Source organism: Osmerus eperlanus, chromosome 21 (assembly GCF_963692335.1).
Source record: "Osmerus eperlanus chromosome 21, fOsmEpe2.1, whole genome shotgun sequence".
NCBI classification, from domain to species: Eukaryota; Metazoa; Chordata; class Actinopteri; order Osmeriformes; family Osmeridae; genus Osmerus; species Osmerus eperlanus.
The window spans coordinates 9,567,675-9,586,904 of record NC_085038.1 but is presented as its reverse complement, the minus strand read 5'-3'; the positions used below and the strand labels follow the sequence as shown (position 1 = coordinate 9,586,904).

The following is a 19,230-nucleotide window of genomic DNA, read 5'->3' as shown; positions in this document are numbered from 1 at the left end:
TTAACCTTTGCAATGTGGGGGGTCTGAGACAGCCCAACGGTTAAAAGAAAATGCTTCACTTTGTTTTTGTATGCGGTAAAGTTGTCACAATACGACGGTGGGTCACAATGACCCGAAGATAACACAAGGGTTAAGGGTTAGTGTACAAATTGGTTCCAATACTTAGTCTTCAATCACTTGACAAAGATTTTCTGAATTGTGTAATAACAGATTTTCAACTTAAACAAGACAAATTGGTCAAATGACATTTTGTGGCATATAATCTACACGACCAATAACAGTCAGGAAAAAATAAAAGCACTTGATGGAATACTCATTCAAGTCAATGTTGTGCAGATAATTTTGTAGTGCATCTGCAGGACTGGTGACTTACAGTATGCAGTTTCTTTAACCTGGCCATGGAGCCAACATAGTTTGCTTGATCAGACTGACACTAGAAATAAACAGCAAAACACTATCAAACTGGCACTTGACACCAGGTAATAAGAATGCATTTACATCATGCAAATAAGCCTTCCATGAAATGTCATCTTTAAAACATGAATAACAATGAATTGTTAACATATCTCTATGTACAATAGACTGTTTTGCATTACTTGTTTTTAAAGTTTCACTAATTTACTAGATTATCCAGAACTAGGCCATCCTAAATCAGTTGTCCCCCAAGCCGTTTTGGAAAATCCCAAAACATGTCTATAAAAGGCACATGGTACAAACAAATGTCTAAGAATATTCTTACGATTGTTCATGGAAACATTCCTCAGCTGCTTAAAAGAAATTAGTCACTGGCTGGACTTTGATAATGACAGTGCAATCCAGACAGTGCAATCCAACCATAAACTTGACCTCAGATGTATTAATCTTTAAAATAACTTGCGCATTTCATCTGGTCTGTGAGGTCATGCTGAAGCCATGCTGCTCCAGGTAGGTTCCACAGCAGCTCCATGTGAACTGTTGTACAGGTGTTAAACTAAGGCACGTGAAGAGCTGAGGAGGCCCCAGCAGTCATTGCATGAGGCACTAGGTGAATGATGAGCAGTCCCAATCTCCAAGTCTGTCAAAGAGCCGTCTCAAAGATGACCAGGTTCCCATTAGATGAGCCTGTGTGGCCCCCTCCGTTGGCCATAACTGCACGACTCCTGCTCAGGTAAGCCTGAATGTACAACAGATGTGACATGTCAGCAGTGCTTCACATGGCAAACAAGTGTTTTGACCACAATCTCAGAACCTAAGTTACTGATCAAGTATTCATATGTCTTGAATAACAGCCACCATTGTTCTGTGGAAATGAGAACTCACCTGTTTGGCTGACTGCAGGAGATCAGAAGCCTCCATCTTTCCCGACTGCTGAACCATCTTGTACAAGATGCCGCTGGGGTTCTGGAGCAGGGTGTAGGGCTCATCGTAGGCATGGATCTGACCCGCATCTAAAACCTATCAGTACGCCCAAAGGAAGTCAGTCAACGGAAACTATGGGAGGCGTAATCCGAGGAGCATACACAAATGTACAAATTCATGAAATCAACAAGTGCCTGCGTCTACTTGGCCTCACCAGTATGCGGTCACTGTCTATGATGGTGTTGAGGCGGTGGGCGATGGTGAGCACAGTGCAGTCTCTGAACTTGTCTCGTATCGTTTCCTGGATCAGCGCGTCTGTCCTACAGCACAAGCACACAGACAGGAGACCCAGTCAGGTGACACCTCCTCAGAGCCTACCTACACACGGGAGCTCCTCCACATGCCAGTGAGGAGGTCAGGTGTGTGGGGCCAGGCCGCTGGCTACCTGGGGTCCACGTTGGCTGTGGCCTCATCGATGACGAGGATGCGGTTCTTCCTCAGGATGGCTCGGGCCAGACACACCAGCTGTCTCTGGCCCACGCTGAAGTTGGAGCCCGACTCAGCTAGCACCGTCTCCATCTTGTTGGGGAGCTCTTCCACTGCAGACTTGAGCTGGACCTGGAGAGACAAGACACCCATGGTGTTAACCAGGAGGAGGTCTGCAGTGTGTCATGGTGTGTGTAATACTGTTCTAGGAAGCCAAGCAGCAGTACCTCATCCAGAGCGTTCCACAGGTCTTCATCACTGTGCTGGTCGAAGGGGTCCAGGTTCTTCCTCATGGTGCCAGTAAACAGCACTGGGTCCTGCAGATCATTAGTGGGAACAAACAGGACCTGGTGTGAACAGCTTCATTACAAAACTGAAGCTGAAAGGGATCCAGAGACACCAGACATACATGACAGCTAGTGTGCACTACACGTATCCACCAGGACATCATTTAGCCCTCCCAGGGTACCTGAGGAATGATGGACATCTTCTGGCGCAGGTCATGGAGGCCAATCTCAGAGGTCAAAACCCCGTCTATGTAGATCCTGCCCTCAGGCTCTGCCAGGCGGAAGAGAGCAGAGACCAGGGAGCTCTTCCCTGCTCCCGTCCTCCCCACAATGCCAACCTGAGGAACAGCGAGGAGAGGAACAACTTCAGCCATGTTCATCACACCGGCGTGAGGAAAAAGGGCTGTCAGCAGAGGACAAACCTTTTCTTTGGGTCTGATAACAGCCTTCATGTCCTTCAGGACCAGTGGTCCATCTGCGCTGTAGGAGAAGCTGACCCGGTCAAAGTTGATGAGGCCTTGGCTGGGCCAGTCGGGGGGAGGACGCTTCTGGGTTTCCCAGGGTGCTTCGCTCTCCAGCTCGGTGTACTCCAACACTCTCTCAACAGACGTCATCTGAGGAGACAGACTATTATACCAACTACCCTGACCTTAACTACCCTTTCCAGCAGTTCAGTAAATCATAACTCATTTGACCTAGATGTGGATTAAGGTACGACTCAAGAGTTTCCAGTTCAGACAACCTTTGTTGTAGTAAAGCGCTATTCTACGAAAGTGCTAAACCAGTTCTTTTAAAAGCCACGTGAATGCAAGGGTCTCACCATGTTCTCCACCTCAGCGCTCTGTCTCACCCCCCACTGAAACATCCCCATGAGGGTCACAGCGTAGGACAGGGCCAGGCCCACAGCACCGGCCTCCAGCTCTAACAGGAACAACCGTTACACAACACCACTTCATTAAAACGTAGCTCTACTTGACTATTGGCAGTGTGTTCCCTCTCAGTGTTCTTCTGTCAAGTGTCTCTTACGGTCCCGGAGCAAAATGCAGCCAAAGACGGTGACAGTGACGAAGATGGAGCAGATGGTGTCGAGGCGGATGGCGAACCAGCGAGAGGTGGTCAGGAACAGGAACCAGGCCTCTGAGGAGCACAGGAGACAAGTCAGTCGTGCCATCCATTCTGCAGTCAACAACGCAAGATGACTGAGGAGAAAGGGAGTCAGGTGGCTGAGCGGTTAGAGAATCGGGCTAGTAATCAAAAGGTTGCTGGTTCGATTCCCCGGCAGTGCGAAATGACGTTGTGTCCTTGGGCAAGGCACTTCACCATACTTGCCTCGGGGGAATGTCCCTGTACTTACTGTAAGTCGCTCTGGATAAGAGCGTCTGCTAAATGACTAAATGTAAGACGGATTTTCTCGTGTTTATGATAGACTGTTGGAATGATAGGGGTGGTATTGTAGTTGTATTCATGTCCAACCTGAGTGCAGGTCCTGGTGTGCGTCGAAGGCGTTCTGGAACCTCTCCTCTGCTTTGAAGGCTCGGATCGTCCACAAGCCTTGGAGGGACGAGGACAGGTGGGAAAACACTGGACTCCGAGCTGCAGAAGACACGAACAACAACAATGTCTACAGCGAACACAGTTTGAGCAAATACATGGAACACACAAGTGTCCAGGTGCACTTTGAGTGGGGGTTTTAAGTATGTGGCGAGCTTGTGTGCACATGGGTGTGGGAAAACTCACTGGTGGATTCGAGGCGTTTAACGTTCCTGGAAGTCTGTAGGAAGTAGCGTCGCAGGAACAGGAAGGCGAGGACCAGCGGCACCACAGGAATGAGGACCCAGGGTATGACGGAGGCCGCCACGGAGATCACGCCGATGATCTGCAGCAAGATCTGGCAAAACACAGCACAGGTGGCATATCGGTACATAGCTTCCGTCTTAACAGAGGCTGACTAAGCGTATGCCACAGGTTTGGACCACATTGTAGCTCCTTTGTCCCACCCCTTCTGGGACGAGTTCCTTACCTGCCAGAAGTCTGAAAAGGTCCAGGGTAGGGAGGCATCCAGCTGGCCGATGTCCTTGGAGAACCTGTTTAGAACCCTCCCTGAGACAAGCGAGCAGACCATGAGTTGAAGACTTTAGACTTTCCCTACTTGCTGCTCATTGACACTTTTTGGCAACAACTCTTCTTACGCAGCCAAAGTACATTAAGAAATTCTGTCTGGGCATCTCACCCAACGTTAACATCTTTGCTCACCAATTGGGTTGACGTCAAAGAAGCGCACATGTGTCCGCAGTATGGCGTTGAACATGCGGTTGTGGAGCATCTGAGCACATCTCACCAAAACGTTGAAAAGCATAAGACTCCTCACAAAGCCAAAGACGACAGTGGCTCCAGTCAAACCTGAACACAGTTTGGCAAAGTTCTTAACATCATGCCCCAAATAAGACATTGCAAAACAACGTTCCACCCAAATCTCATGTCTTACCTGCGTAAATTCCGAGGTAGAAATCTAGGTTCAGCTCTTGGGTAACGTTGTGGCCATTCAGTACGATGGTGGTGTTGGAATTGAGCTTCTCCTGTTCCCCGGCCCTGTAAGAATGTCCACCACAGCACATATCTGAGCATTTTTGACTAAAATACAAAGATGTGGTTGTAGGAAACCCAAGATGTTATTCTCAGAAACCACATTATTTGAAGATAAAGTAGTGACTATGCCATGTCTCTTACCAATATGCCAGCCACCAATCCTGCAGAATATATGTTGCCTGTGCACAAAACAAAAGTACTACATTACAGAACAATCTAGTTCTGTTGTTAACAGGGATTCACATGTTATACAAACTACTACCACCAACTACAATCTCAATTCATTAGCTGCCTCATGTTCACCCTTCCATTTACCATCACACTGAAAGGAGATGCTAGGCGCCATGCCTCGGGCAACAAAGTGTCATTCAATTTTCAACTCAGTGAGATAGAAGGTAATGCTAAGAGACTTCAGGAAACAGGCTGCGAGGTCAAACGGCGTTCAGTTGAGTGAAGACGACAGCTGCATACCTGAGCCAGGATGTTGACTATGAACACCACGACGAGCAGCAGGACGCTGGCTCCTGCCCTCAGGTACTTCATGTAGAGGCCGATACCTATGGTGCCCTCGGAACTGCTCTCCTCTGACATGTTCTGGACATGCTCAGCCTGTGTGGCACACAGTCCCCAACACCCTCTTAAAAACAAACACCCACATCCAGTCCGAGCTCACGCCGAACACATGTAGTCCCAACACTCTTGAAACATACACATCCAGTGTCACAGCTCCAATACATTATGGAGAACTCTTAGGGTGCCTACGTTCAGCATGGCGCATTTCATTGATCAGGAATGTTCTGCATAATAGCTTGGAACTACCGCTTCATGGAAATGGATACAAGTTGAACTTCCATAAACTTTACAAACTGACTTGATATAATCTGGAACATGGGATATTGGATGAATATAAACCAATGCGCTGAACGGAATCTGTATTTAAGGTTTGTGAACACTTCCCTCTTGTGGACAAAATTAGCATGTATAAATCCCAAATTAAAACTCTTGGAAGCAGCACTAAAAGGTAAAACTGTGCACCCACCGGCAAATCCTCATCCCCTTCTTTTGCTGAGTGAAGTGAAGATGTTTGGGAGCGCAAAGAATTCTGGGAGAGGGCACGTCTTCGTGGTGACTGGCTGCTGGTCTCTGTCCCTGGTTGCTCCTCCTCTTCCTCATCCTTCTTCAGCAGGGAGGTGAAGTCCAGACCAGAGGACTGCAGCTCATTGTAGGTCCCCCGTGCCACCATGTGACCCTGGCACACACAAATACACATTACGAGTGTGTGTTTGTATGTTCAAATTCAAAGCTAGTAAGGATCGTACCCCTCCAACTGCCGCTTACAAGCGCTGGTACAGGAGGGGCATTTAGAGTATGTACTGAGGCTAAGTAGAAGACAAGTGGAAAAACAACTCAGCTTCCGGATACCGCAGTCAAGAGATAACGTTATTAAATTCTCTTTTCATGTGAAAAATAAAGAACAGTATGTGTGGAATGGAATGCCGTGACACACACCTCTTTCAGGACGAGGATCTGGTTTGCTGCTTTCAGGTACTGCAGCTGGTGAGTCACCAGTATACGAGGTTTATGCTTCAGCAAACCACAGATACACCTGGAAGGACAAGGCACCCCAAAAGACAATCAGTAACCTTTTCTGCCACAATATAGGCAAGTTCCGTCTACATTGTTAAAAACACCCTAAACATACATACTTCGGTGTCCTGTCCAGAAGGATCAAAATTGGTCTAAAAGCTGCTCCTAACTTGCCGATTTAGGAGAAACTCTTAAAAATAGTGGGTGTGTCAGTCCTAATTTTAGGACTCCATTTTTTTTACTCTTAAGAGTATTTCACACAGTTTTAGAGCTAAAACCAGCTCTTAGATCTGTGAAAAGTTAGGGGTCGTCAAGAGGACTCGTAAGTCACCAAGACCAAATCACAAACAGTCCTACAAATGTCTGTTGCTGGCATTTCACCTTGGAACGTAATTTTTTTCAAACATTGAGACAATGAGCTTAAAAAAAACAAAAAAAAGGATGCAGTCAATTATAGAAACAACTCAGTAACACCGGAGATTAAGGTTGACAACTCTACTCGGCCACAGCACAAGTAGTGTACACGACGAACTTGATATATCTCAGCCATCCGTCAGTAGAACACATCACATTGCATCAAACAATATGCCCTCTGCAGACCCCACATCAACAATTCATATGGCTGCCTTTATGCATATTCGCCATTTGTTTACGAGATGCACATGTAAGAGGCTGACCATTAGCTAAACATGCTTGTTTAATTAGTGACAACCTGCAATTGAACATGGCAACATTTTTAAACGTACATAATTGCAACATAATACCTTGTTCTACAATACTTCTATGATGAGATAATTGACAGAGATCAATACCCTATTAGCCAATCACTGTGGGAAGTTAGTAAGCCAGTTTACATCATCCATGTCAACAAGGTCAACCCTGCCCTTTGTCTTATCTTAAGATTCCTTAGTACAAGTTGACTCTTGTCACTCTTAGCTAAGAACTTTTACTGGTATTTAGGAGAACTTACTGGTAAGTGTGAATACGGCCCCAGAATATTTGCAGTGGAATAATAATAATAATAATAAAGGGGCCCAAAACAAGAGGATCTTATAAATAAAGTGTAAATCAAGGCAGCTTTCCCTCTAAGAATGAATGTTTTCAAAGTATGACAGTAGGAATGTTTCATGATGCTTCCCTTCTTGCTCTGTGCAGAAGGTCACGTAAAACAAAGGGTGGTCCAACTTACATCACAGGAAAAGTGCAGAGCGTGGCGCGCTCCCATTGTCTGAGGTAGCACTACACCCCTTTCCTGATTCTCTCTCCCCCCCAACAAACCCATGCCTCTCTGGGCTGCCTTCAAAGCAGACCTCTTGGGCCTTAATCCAGAACGCTGGTAGGGTTCCCTGCTGGTCACTGAGATCAATCATGAACGCGACAAAGGCCGGTGAGACCGGACCTAGGAACAAGCTAGAACAGACTGATTTATGGTACCTTACTAGAACAATGGTGGTCCAGAACATGCAGTAGCACGACCATGGTACCAATCCCTTCAGTAGAATGTTTTAGTAAACACTTTCAAGTGCTTGCACTTGAAGATACAGTGCATTATCAGGCTCCAGAAAAGTGCTGGATACCATAAATATTGGATTTAAATCAAGCTCCAGGGTCCGGTTCAATGAATCGAGTTTACCAAATAAGCCAGACTTATGTCAGTTAGTCAGACTCATTTCCAGTTCATTTGGTTCCATAAAGCCAGCTCAACGTAGTTCAAACAGTGACTATAGCAACTTAAGCTGTGAAACTAGCCTAGTACGGGGCAGGTTAACGGTCAGGCCTAGCGCGTGTTGTTGCTTTACCAAAAGTTCCTGAAACACTGCCCCAATGGGAAAACGATGGTTCACCACAGACTTTCTGGCATGCCTTTATTTATTTACCCCTCAGTTCAATAATTACATTTATAGAAAATCAACTTAAAGAAATAAATGTAATGCATAAACCATGATTTCAGAAGGATACAAACCTAGCTACTTTAAACAAATGGATATGGTAGTTTATAATATCAAATGTTTAGGCTGATGCTATACTCAATCTAAATGATCCCTGTATAATTATCATAGCTACATACAGTAGCCTACAATTGCAAAACAAGCCTAATTCCATCCATCCTCCATTTTCCCGACACAAAAACGTAAAAAGTTAGGCTACTGGATAATGTGTCAAAAAAGTCCATTTAGACGTGTTCAGAGGGTGCATGTTTTTTTAAATCAAAGTCCTATAAAAAAAGACCTCGACCTACGTAGCCTATCCTCCATGTCAATCATGGCGCGTCATTTTATTTTGATAGACGGCGGTGGTGGATGAGGTGTTAGAACGCGGCTTAAAGAAAACGTTCTTCCAGGAAGAAGTCAAATGGTCGTGAACATTGCGTTTTGCCTTGGTGGATCCATGTTCTACCTCTCTGGCTGCTTAAGAATGGCTGCACACACACTTATCTGGGATTGTGTGAACTAGAATTGGTCTTTATGGAACCGCTTTAGCCCCAACTTCCTTGTTAATGCTAATTCAAGTAAGGTTTGGGACTTTAACCCCAGGCCTTTATGGAACTGGCCCCTGGTCAGCTGATAAGGTTTGAAAAGCTACCCTGATAAGATGGTGCAGCTTACAAGAAAGCGTCTTTAAACTTTGGGCTGCATTGTTGTAAATGGGAAACTTGAGACTAGTTTATTTGTATAGTCCAGGTATCAGTTCTGGTGAAGGCTCCTCATCACCATGTGTTGGGGCTTGTCAGTAGGTCAGACTCACTGTTCAAACAGGTGTCTCCCGACCTCTGCATCCACAGCACTCAGAGGGTCATCCAGCAGGTAGATGTCAGCGTCCTGGTACGCAGCCCTGACAAACACAGACACACCATCTCACATCAGGGTTGGTGTGCATTACTGGTGACATCTAGGAGGTGACATCCATAACCTACAGGAACAGAAGGTCTCTCTCCTCCTACCTGGCCAGGTTGACTCGAGCCTTCTGTCCCCCGCTGAGGGTGGCTCCTCGGTCCCCGATCAGAGTCAGGTCTCCGTCTGGCAGCAGCTCCATGTCCTGGACACACAGAACAGGGAACTGAGCAGAGGGCTTCACACAGGTGCTTCACCAGCAGCAGAAGCTACTGTGAGCCATTACAGTTGAGTGGGATGGGGAAGGTCACCAGTCATACGCTATTAACAGTTGCCACACATTTTTTATATACTTTACAGCAAATGCATGCATGGAACAAAGTGCCAAAGGAAGAGACTGTGTAAACAGTTATGAACTCATACGGTCAGTGATTACCCCATACAGATTACTGACACCGTGCGAACCTCAGGAACTGAGCAGGACTACAAGCAGAGTGATTTTCTCTACAATGGCAACTGTTAGAGATGTGGAACGGCAGAATACAGAGTGTGCGAAAGATGACAGTCTACCACCAGTTGAGGAAGTGGATTTATGCTGACCCAAAGGGTTCGTCATTGAATCAAGTAACCCAGCTGGACACCATTGCCACAATCTTCTGAGAAAGGACTGAATGGTCTGTCACTGTAAATAGGGTAGCGATCCCTTTCTTCTGGACAGTTAACATAGCGGATCGGCCCAAATGCACCTCTTTGTACTCTGTAGGTGAAAGAAGTTCTGAAGTGAATTCTCAGGTGCATATAATGTGGTAATTCATTTTATTATCAATTTTTCCCTCTGTTTTCTCCATTTGATCTTATAGGGTGATCTGGACATATGTGAACAGAATGCCGTGTGAAGATGGGCTCAAATGAAAAGCTAGAAGGTGTGCGTTTGTCTCACCCTCTTGAGGGCGCAGGCTCTCAGAACCTTCTCGTACTTCTGGGGGTGGAACTCTTTCCCAAACAGGATGTTGCTTCGGATGGTTCCAGGGAACACCCAGGGCTGCTGGCAAGCGTAGGCCAGCTGACCTCTGACCTTCAGCACCCCCTTGTCATGAGGCAGCTCTCCAAGGATGGAGCTGAGCAAAGAGGACTGTGGGAAATGTAGTAAGTGAGCTTGTGCACAAAATAGTTAGTCAGTCACAGATACGAGGGCCAAGTTGACAACAGTAGGCTCCTATGACCTCTGACCTTTCCAGCTCCAACAGGCCCAATGACAGCCAGGAGCTGTTCTGACGTCACTGTGAGGGAGACGTTCAGAAGAGACGGGGCATCCAGACTCTGCAGAGGAAAGACAGTTAAAAACACGGGAACAGTTCAATATTGCATAACACACCAATTCTAAAGAAATCTGAATTGCCCTGTTGAGGTCATCTGCCATAAACGTTCTGTTGAAAACCAACATGCTGGTGCTTGTTCCTCGGATGTGGTAGAGGTTTTTGGAACAAACGCTTATGTCGATGAGTAGGCTTTTCCCTTATGGGCTAATCACTGGGTGCATTGGTTTGATGTTTGGGTTCCCATTCTGAATCGACAAAACTAACTACTCTGAACACTCACCTTGTCCCAGTAGCAGATGAGGTCCTGGACCTCCACAGAGGCCTCCAGCTTGTCCTCCAGAGGGACTTCTAGGCTGCTGCTGGTGCTTCTGATCTCATCCAACAGGAGGAAATTCTGCAGGGGTACATTCACACGGCTCCAATTAACAATGGAATCCATAGTATTATATTATAGCTTTTATAGACATAGAAAACTACAGGGAGGCCTCACAAGCTTGTTGTACAGTAACCCTGCGTCAGTCTGAACCCGCTAATCTATTTTCCTTATTAAATCACAAATCTGAGTGCAAACAACCCCAGCTATTGTGACCAGGTGATAAAGGTTGTAACTCATAATGACTCAGCAGTCTGGGATTCCGGTGAGTGGAAACGTGAAAAATGACCCCGTATGTAATCGAGGTCTTGTGTTTCACATTGGCCGCCACACACTGTCTAAAATTAACCAGGGAGATAACACCTGCGGTAAGTTTTTTTACATGTGCAGGCAAGGCTTGCACAACAACAAGTCTTGGCTTGGATACACATATACTTACTAATTAAATCATGTAGTACACTTTAACCAGACAAATCTTTATAAGCGCTATATTTCAGACATCCACAGTGGGGGGGGGGGGGGGGGGGGGAAATAACAATTAAATAGGTATCGTCCTCAAGCATTATTTCAGGCGTTTTTAGCTATGTTGGGTCGACATCAGCCATCACATGTAGTTGCCTGCCTTCTCTGTTTGACTTCCAGCAGCCTCGTGCTTCCTCAGACCTCCACCGTACCTGTATCCTGCAAACGCTGACCAGGGCCTCAGAGAGCCTCTCGATGGCGTAGGGGAAGAAGAGGGTGACGGTCAGTCTGATGGCGCTGTACAGCCCCACGGCAACAAACACCCGGCTGGCTGAGATGGGGTTCCCCAGGAGAACGTAGACGGTGAAGGTCACAAAGATGATGACCTTACTGGCCGCAAAGAAGGAGGCCATGTTGAGACCTCGCAGGTAGGAGCTGCTCATGATCTTTGAGATTTCCTTTCTGTGGAGACGAGGAGGGAGAGGCTATTAAAAACAGGCCACACTTGACACACCAAAACACTACGGCAACAATGATTTAGGAATCCTACTCTTGAGGTGGACTCTCTCTTGATGTGATTCTGAAAAACATTTAAACTAAAAATAATAGAAATGAATACTAATTGTACTTTCTCAAACCACTTCTTAAGCCTACTCCCACAGGTATAACCTAACTGACTTCTAAAGAATTTCTTCTAAAGCTCGCTTTCTTTAGAAGAAAGCTCGCTTTCTTTAGAAGAAAGCGAGCTTGAAGAGAGCTTGTCCTCATGTCACCCCTGACTGCTTATCTCCTCATCTTGGCCCTAAGACAAGTTGTAAACAGCAGAAGAGGAACACAGAGGGGGGGGGGGGGCTCCCCACTATTATTACACAGAAGAGCTGTCCAAACAGACCCCTCGGACACCTTCAATTCAGTGGCAGTAACATCCTGTCACTCCGAATGTAGCCAATAAAATTGATAAAAACCTATGCAGTTGAGCTTATTATTATTGGGAACCTAAAGCAGGTTGTTATCCCTATGTGATAAGAGGATGACCCAGTGGCTGGGTAGTAGTGTACATTTGACAGAGAGAAGGGGGGAGGTGGTGTTAGCACGTTGACACCAGGTGCCTCGGGACTCCAGCTTCATTGGTCAACTGGCCATGCGTGGAGTTGATTGGATGTGGATCTTACATTAAACCGTTTTGACAACCATGTACGCAAGATGGCCCTTGCAGATTGAAAGCAGATAAATGGGAGTGATGTCCTTGTGAAGAACATTCATTCATTCTGTACTCATGAACATGAACAGGAACATGAACGCTGTGTCATGCTGCTTGAGAATTAGGGAATGCTACAGTACAATTCCTGGCCGCTTCTGCTTTGTTTACTCAAATGAGAAGTGGCTAAGGCCTGTGGCTAAGATGCATCATGAGACTTTGTAGCATGTAGGTCAAGCAACAGAGTAACATCTTTGAGGTAAAAGTTTCAAATCCTTAAGAAATGTAATAAAACAGAGCCCCTTTTAACATGACACCAGCCAGCCACATAAGTGTGCTGAAGGAGCTATATCTATCTATCTCTATATCTATGTATGTGTATATGAGATATAGCTCGGCTCCTACGTACTTCCACTCAATTTTCATTTTCCTTCAGTACTCCGTCTGGGTCTTCGGTATATTAGTCTGATGTTTCCGATCAACTTTTTACCGGTCCAATCAGCGAACAGAGGGAGTGGCTGAGACTGATGATGTTGAGCGCTAGTTTGAGTTGTATTTCCGTAATGGTGGCGGAGAAAGATGCGAGTGAAGCCATTCGGTCTGTTGTGGCAACGCTGCCGAATATCCAGAAGTTAAAGCCGGAGCAAGAACAATCTTTGCTGAGTTTTCTTGGTGGCCATGATGTTGTGGACCTCCTCCCCCACGGGTTCAAGAAAAGTTTGATTTTCCAGCTATCTCCGTTAGTGGTGAAGGAGTTGGCTAAGGCGAACGCTAGCGATTGGTTATGGCCGATCCAGAGTGGCTCTTGGCAGATCCAATAGTTTTACATTTCAGAGTTGCCCGCCTTCAAGGAAGTTAACGCTTGTCAATGGAGCGAGCCCAGACTCTCTGTACAAATGAAATGTACGCGAGTCTGGTAGGACCAGGCTATATGAGATAGAGATATCACATATCTCTTTGTTTTCAACATCATTTGATTGTGTTACCTCCTGACTTCATGGACCAGTGCTGAGAAGGGCTTCTCCCACGCGTACATCTTGATGATCCTGATTCCAGACACCACCTCATTCATGGTGCGGATCCTGTTGTCTGTGAGGACAGCGGTTTGACTCCTGTGGTAGAAAAGGCTCATCACTGAACTATTTGCTTGGAGCGCAACTTTGACATTCAATCTTCTGTACTGCTACATGCACTAGAAAACACATGTAATTGAGTTATAGTGTTGAGAAATAACCGTTTCAGTGGAAAACAAATATTACAAGACTTTACGATAGTCTTTCATCACTCGTGCTCGGGCTCCCTGTTCAAAGGTCTCCCTCAGTCACCTTGCGTGTGCGCGCGGCTACATGTCTTACCTAAACTTAGAGAACAGTCTCCCAAACATCGTCTGCAGTGGCATGAGGAAGACGAGCAAGGCCATTCCAGCGAGGCACGACGGGCCGATCTCCCCCCACAGCAACCAGATGACAGCAGCTGCCTGCAGAGGCCCCACCCACAGGAAATGCAGGAAAAGTGTCACCTGTAACCAGGGAGAAAGGAAGTGGCTCAGCTCACTGGCATTTTGGGGGGAGAACACCCAGTATGTATACATCACAGTACAACCGTTTTGACCAAGTAGTTTGATTGGACATGGGGCCTTCCATGAGGGCTGATATTTAGCACTGACAGCACCGGGACTTTAAACATGCATCACTCCGCTTATATTAACAACCATAAGTCACTGTGCAGGAGTGTGTTTATGTGCTACTTGGCAAAAGTCCACTGGTGGAACGATTTGTTTCCAGAGCCAAATAAATGATAAAAAAGGCTCATCATTCTCTGTTTATTGCCTTGTGAACTAATGAAGCTTGTAGTACTGTTGTGTAAACAGTTACTTGGCCTGTGGCCTCATACCTAGTTGGCCCGCAGCCTCAAACCTACTTGGCCTGTGGCCTCTGACTATGACTGACTGAATGGCAGCCGTGCTGATATTCAGCAGTAACACAGAATCATCCCTCTCGTGTGATATGGTTCACTGAAAGGTTGAGGGAACTACACAGGTGTGAGACTCACAGTAAGTCATCACTTTGTCTGCCAAAGAGAGAAACAGCGAGCAATTACCTAGACCTCCCAACCTTTTCTCAACCTGTTTTTAACAGGTTACTGCCAAGTACCAGACAAAAAAAATATTTTCCCTGGGTGTCGACAAACTGATTCCAACAAAACTTGAATGACGTACAGGGATCAACCAGGGATCGAGCCAGGCAGCAGCTTGATTCAGCTTATGCCATTTTAAACCACCCTTGAGTGTGAGAAAGACTGCCAATTTGGGGGGGGGGGGACTTGCTTACTAACTATTTGCACCATACATACAAGGGGAAGCATGCGTCTTCACTCATTCAGACCTACAGATATAAATACAACAAGTGCGGCACACAAAGTACCAGAGGGCACAGTTCTGAGTAGTTCAGTGGTTAATGCCAAGGAGCAGTCTGTGTCTTGCAGTTCAAAAGGATGTCTGCACATACCTCGTCAAATTTGTTGACGTCATTCGAAAGGAGATTGACAATTTGGCCCGTGGTGGTCTTTGTCATGGCTGCACTGCTGAGACGGATAGCCTGGGAGGATGGAACATTCATTATAAAAAGGGTTAATCAATCAACTGTGCCGTTATCTTGATCCATACATCAATCCACACTTACATCAGTCAGTCAGCCTGAGTTGTGACTCACCCAGCACAAAAGCCAAATCTTATACGGACCTTCTTGTAGATCATGTGACACATGGCCACTCTGATCTTCATGCCTTCTCTCTGGACGTGATAGTAGTAGAGGTGGTGCGTTACTGTCAGGCAGATGGTGGAGAGGGATATACCTGCAGCATAACCTATCACCTCATACAGTCCATTCATGTCATCTGGGTCATAATGCTCAAAGTACTGGATCAGCTTTCCCAAAAAGACCGGCTGGATCACTTTTATCGTCTCCTGTTGATTGGGGCAAAAGAAAAAGCTGTGATCATGTGGCATCATAATGATGCATATTTTTTTTTTTTTTTTTAAACATACTGCATACTTTCTACAAACCTCAAAAAGGGTGAATAACCCCAATACTGCATAGGTTTTCCAGTAGCCTTTGATGATGACCTTAGTGAGTTTTGGTTTTCGAAGCTCTTTTGCAGAAATCTGCACCTCATGTTCCCAGAGCCTATTGAAGATAAAACTGCCAGCATTACCAAAACTGTTTGAGTGGCAAGAAGTGACTGACTGAACACACAGCTTGTACCACCAGTTATCTTATCAAACACACAACTTTTTTCAAGTGCCAAACCTCTCAAGGTATCTGATACATATTGGTGGAAAAGTCTAATATTGTTGCAGTTAACCATGACAAGTTAGTAATCAAGGATTTCCTCTATCAACAAAACCCCTCTCAGTGCCCTACAGATGTAATAGAACTGAACACAAAGTGTGGTCAGAGTATGTAAATAGATTCAATATATTTCTGGGTTATCAAACCTCTGCATTTCCTCTCCCAATCTCTCAGATCCATCCTCTGGAAGCACTCTGTACATGTCATCTTCCTCAAGCTTCCTCTTGTATCCAATCCGAAATAAAGGATTAAGCCAACTGAGAGAAAAAAAAGAGATGTAAAATTTAGTTGATGTAGATAATTTTATATTCAAGAACTGTGCAATAGGCCTACAGTACAACAAAACAACTCATCCTACTACTGATAGCCTACTTGGAAATAACCACGAAGGCCTCCCATTCATAGACATCGCCGTGAGCATGCATTTAGTACGGTATTACCATCTTCTTCCTGAGGCAGATCATGTAATATTATACATTGTACTATATGGTATGCAGGTAAAGACATTTGGCTGAAGAATACATGACTATGGCTTGGTAGAGGAGATAGGCGCCTATGCCAGCCAGGATCTTATACCAGCCGTAGGCTATCTTACTTCCAGGACTGTCCTTAAAGCTGTGCTCCGCCACTTCCCGGAACAAATTGTTTTTTTAAGCGGGTTTTGTCTGGCTTTGGCCTCTTCCCAATAATATTAGACCTGAACTTTTTGGGTTGTTTTTTTTCCCGCAGTTTACCACCGTGATTCAAATTAGCTCATGCCGACTTAAACTAAGTTTAGTTTTCATATAACAAGTCATGTTGAATGCAATGTTTAGCGTGTCTCGTTTGGACATGCCGAAGTTATTAGATTGCCGGGAGTCTATTGATACTTACCAGAAGAATACCTGCGAGAAAAGATTAGCTGTTGCCGAAGGATTGTTTTTGGGATCTTTTTTTAGAGGTTCCATGATGTCCTGACTCCAGAGGGTTTCCAAGTAGCGCTGTCAGGCCTGCAACAGTTATTTTTCCTTCGAAAACTGACAATTCTAAAGCTGTTGTGTAACTTTGATGTACGCACATGTATTACTGCTGTGCGTCAGAAAGACCGCCGTTCCACGTTGCTTGGTGTAATTTCCTACAGCTTGGTCCCAGCACTTGCGCGTGGGGTGCCACTACCCCGTTTGAGCTGTGATAGGCTCGAGGCACTTACCCCTGTGCAACTGGGCGTGTGAAAGCTGATAGTCATAACAGGAAAGAGTATCCTATTGGCTATTGCCTTTATTGGCCACTGAATCATTGATTAAGCATCTGATTGTGTCTGTCAATGGTTATGCCAGTCCATATTACAAACTTACTTGATTTTAGTTTAACTGTAATCCTAACAGTACCAACCATGTGTTACACCTGAAGAGGTCTGTCCTTAACCACAGATCAGTTAACAATAATTAAAGATAATGATTACTTTATTACTTTTATACTGTTTGAAATCAAGACCGTAATCATAATACATATTGGGGGGGACACATCCCCCTCAATATTCATATCTGGTCAAAATGTCCCCCCAATATATTGATATAAAAATATAAATGTGCTACGCTACGACAGGCAACCACGCACGCTGTCTGAAATTATCATATTATTATCATTTGTCCCCCCCAATGTTGACTCCATGGCTATGGCCTTGTTTAAAATGCTCTGAATATAGAAATGTTTGATCGATACCCTGCTATATTGAGCTCATGAGAACATAACCCTTGGTTATGTCCAGGAGAGAAATATGCTATTAATTATGTTTCTTGTATCATTGATTTACATTTAGACATTTAGTCATTTAGCAGACGCTCTTATCCAGAGCGACTTACAGTAAGTACAAGGACATTCCCCTGAGGCAAGTAGGGTGAAGTGCCTTGCCCAAGGACACACCATCATTTTGCATGGCCGGGGAATCGAACCAGCAACCTTCTGATAACTAGGCCGATTCCCTAACCGCTCAGCCACCAGACTCCTGACGCCTCCGCATTGACCATTATCAGGTGATAATGTACACCTCGTCGATTGATAAACTGTAATTATGCTGTTTTCTTATGCCTGCATAGTCATAAGTTAGTTCTTTGTATGGTGCGACTAGGAAAGGCCTGTGACACTAGTGTAGGTCAGAGGTCACAATATTACCAAAGTGTATAATGCCATGCACCTTTGAACGAGGAAAATAGAAGGAACATCAAGGCCATTTCTAGGAGCCCTATCTAAAGAACTAAACAAAAGCTATCTAGCATGCAGTGTCCTATTTCTGTGCTTGTGAAGGCTATGCTAATCGTCTCGTATCCTCCCGTATTGGATACTATTTAACTCCCTTGATTTCCTGTATTCATTGTCCAGTCTTCTGAGATACTCAACTTGAGTGTATCAGACACCTGCACCTTACATATGGAATAAATACGTTGATTTTGTCCTGAACTTGTACTTAACTATTCCCTTCATTGACTTGGTACTTTCACAGCAACTCTGGGATACTAGAATCCCGAAAATTACACTGTACATGATTAATTTATTATTACATATTATGATCTAAAAGTAATCTATGTTTTTGATTTATGTAGCAATGTTCTGGATATTTATATCCTTTGCCATGTTTATGTGACTATTTAAACCATTACATGTACCTCATGCAGTGTTCATATACATTATAATTAATTTTTTTAATTAACTTAAGACAATATCAATTAAACCCTACCACACTGTTAGTTGCTGTGCCTGTGTCATGATGATATTTGTGTTTCTCACATTAATGAGCAAATAGGCACCATGAGCACCATCTGGTACATGCTATGGGTAAAGTGCTCTGTGAATCCACTTGGAAGTAGTCAGTTGAGTGCTCAAACCACAGAAAATCATCCCTACTTTTTAAGTATTTGTATTTTACTATTGGCAACACCAAGATTTCTACTTCAAAACCGTGTATCCATACTATTTTAAAGTTTTTGTATATCATTCGGTCTACACTACTCAAAAGATGTTATTTTTAACCCACCCCCAAACCCTGCATACTCTTCAGTTCCTCTCACTGCCTCACAAAGATAACAAGAAAGCTGTGAGCCTACTGTGAAGGCCCTATGACCCACTCCAAGTTTGGTGAAAGACTCCTCCTTCTAACATGCTACCTTTCACAACTTTCCTTTACACATGGACGGGGGAGAGGAGTAGACTTGTACAGGGAAGACAGGGAAAGTGTCTGCCTTTCTCTCATTTTCAGAACACAGAATACATAACAGTATAAGAACAGGATAGACCAAATTGCGCGATTACAAACTGTGAGATTCTACATTAAATAAGATGCTGAGTGTGGTATCAAAATGTCCAAAATATCTGAAATGATTTACCTGTCACATAAAAACTTTTAGATGGAAGAGTGGACTTCGGAGTCTAGACATGTT

At 44.8% G+C, this 19,230-nt stretch overlaps 1 protein-coding gene across 1 annotated transcript; it reads right to left on the bottom strand.

Annotated features, from left to right (window-relative positions):
- Nucleotides 1-1,008: 1,008 nt before the first annotated feature.
- On the bottom strand, nucleotides 1,009-16,981 carry LOC134007761 (ATP-binding cassette sub-family C member 4-like). Its single transcript, XM_062447424.1, has 31 exons — nucleotides 16,691-16,981; nucleotides 15,964-16,074; nucleotides 15,532-15,652; nucleotides 15,208-15,432; nucleotides 14,975-15,064; nucleotides 13,823-13,986; nucleotides 13,454-13,579; nucleotides 11,482-11,731; nucleotides 10,715-10,828; nucleotides 10,346-10,435; nucleotides 10,056-10,247; nucleotides 9,226-9,320; nucleotides 9,030-9,116; nucleotides 6,207-6,303; nucleotides 5,737-5,946; nucleotides 5,169-5,306; nucleotides 4,839-4,876; nucleotides 4,597-4,700; nucleotides 4,365-4,511; nucleotides 4,132-4,211; nucleotides 3,849-3,999; nucleotides 3,585-3,704; nucleotides 3,138-3,248; nucleotides 2,932-3,032; nucleotides 2,534-2,725; nucleotides 2,294-2,449; nucleotides 2,052-2,141; nucleotides 1,784-1,956; nucleotides 1,553-1,658; nucleotides 1,300-1,434; nucleotides 1,009-1,153 (listed from the first exon to the last, which is right to left on the bottom strand). The coding sequence occupies exons 1-31, from the start codon at nucleotides 16,762-16,764 to the stop codon at nucleotides 1,058-1,060; spliced, it is 3,984 nt and encodes a 1,327-aa protein (XP_062303408.1). The 5' UTR covers nucleotides 16,765-16,981; the 3' UTR covers nucleotides 1,009-1,057.
- Nucleotides 16,982-19,230: the final 2,249 nt, after the last annotated feature.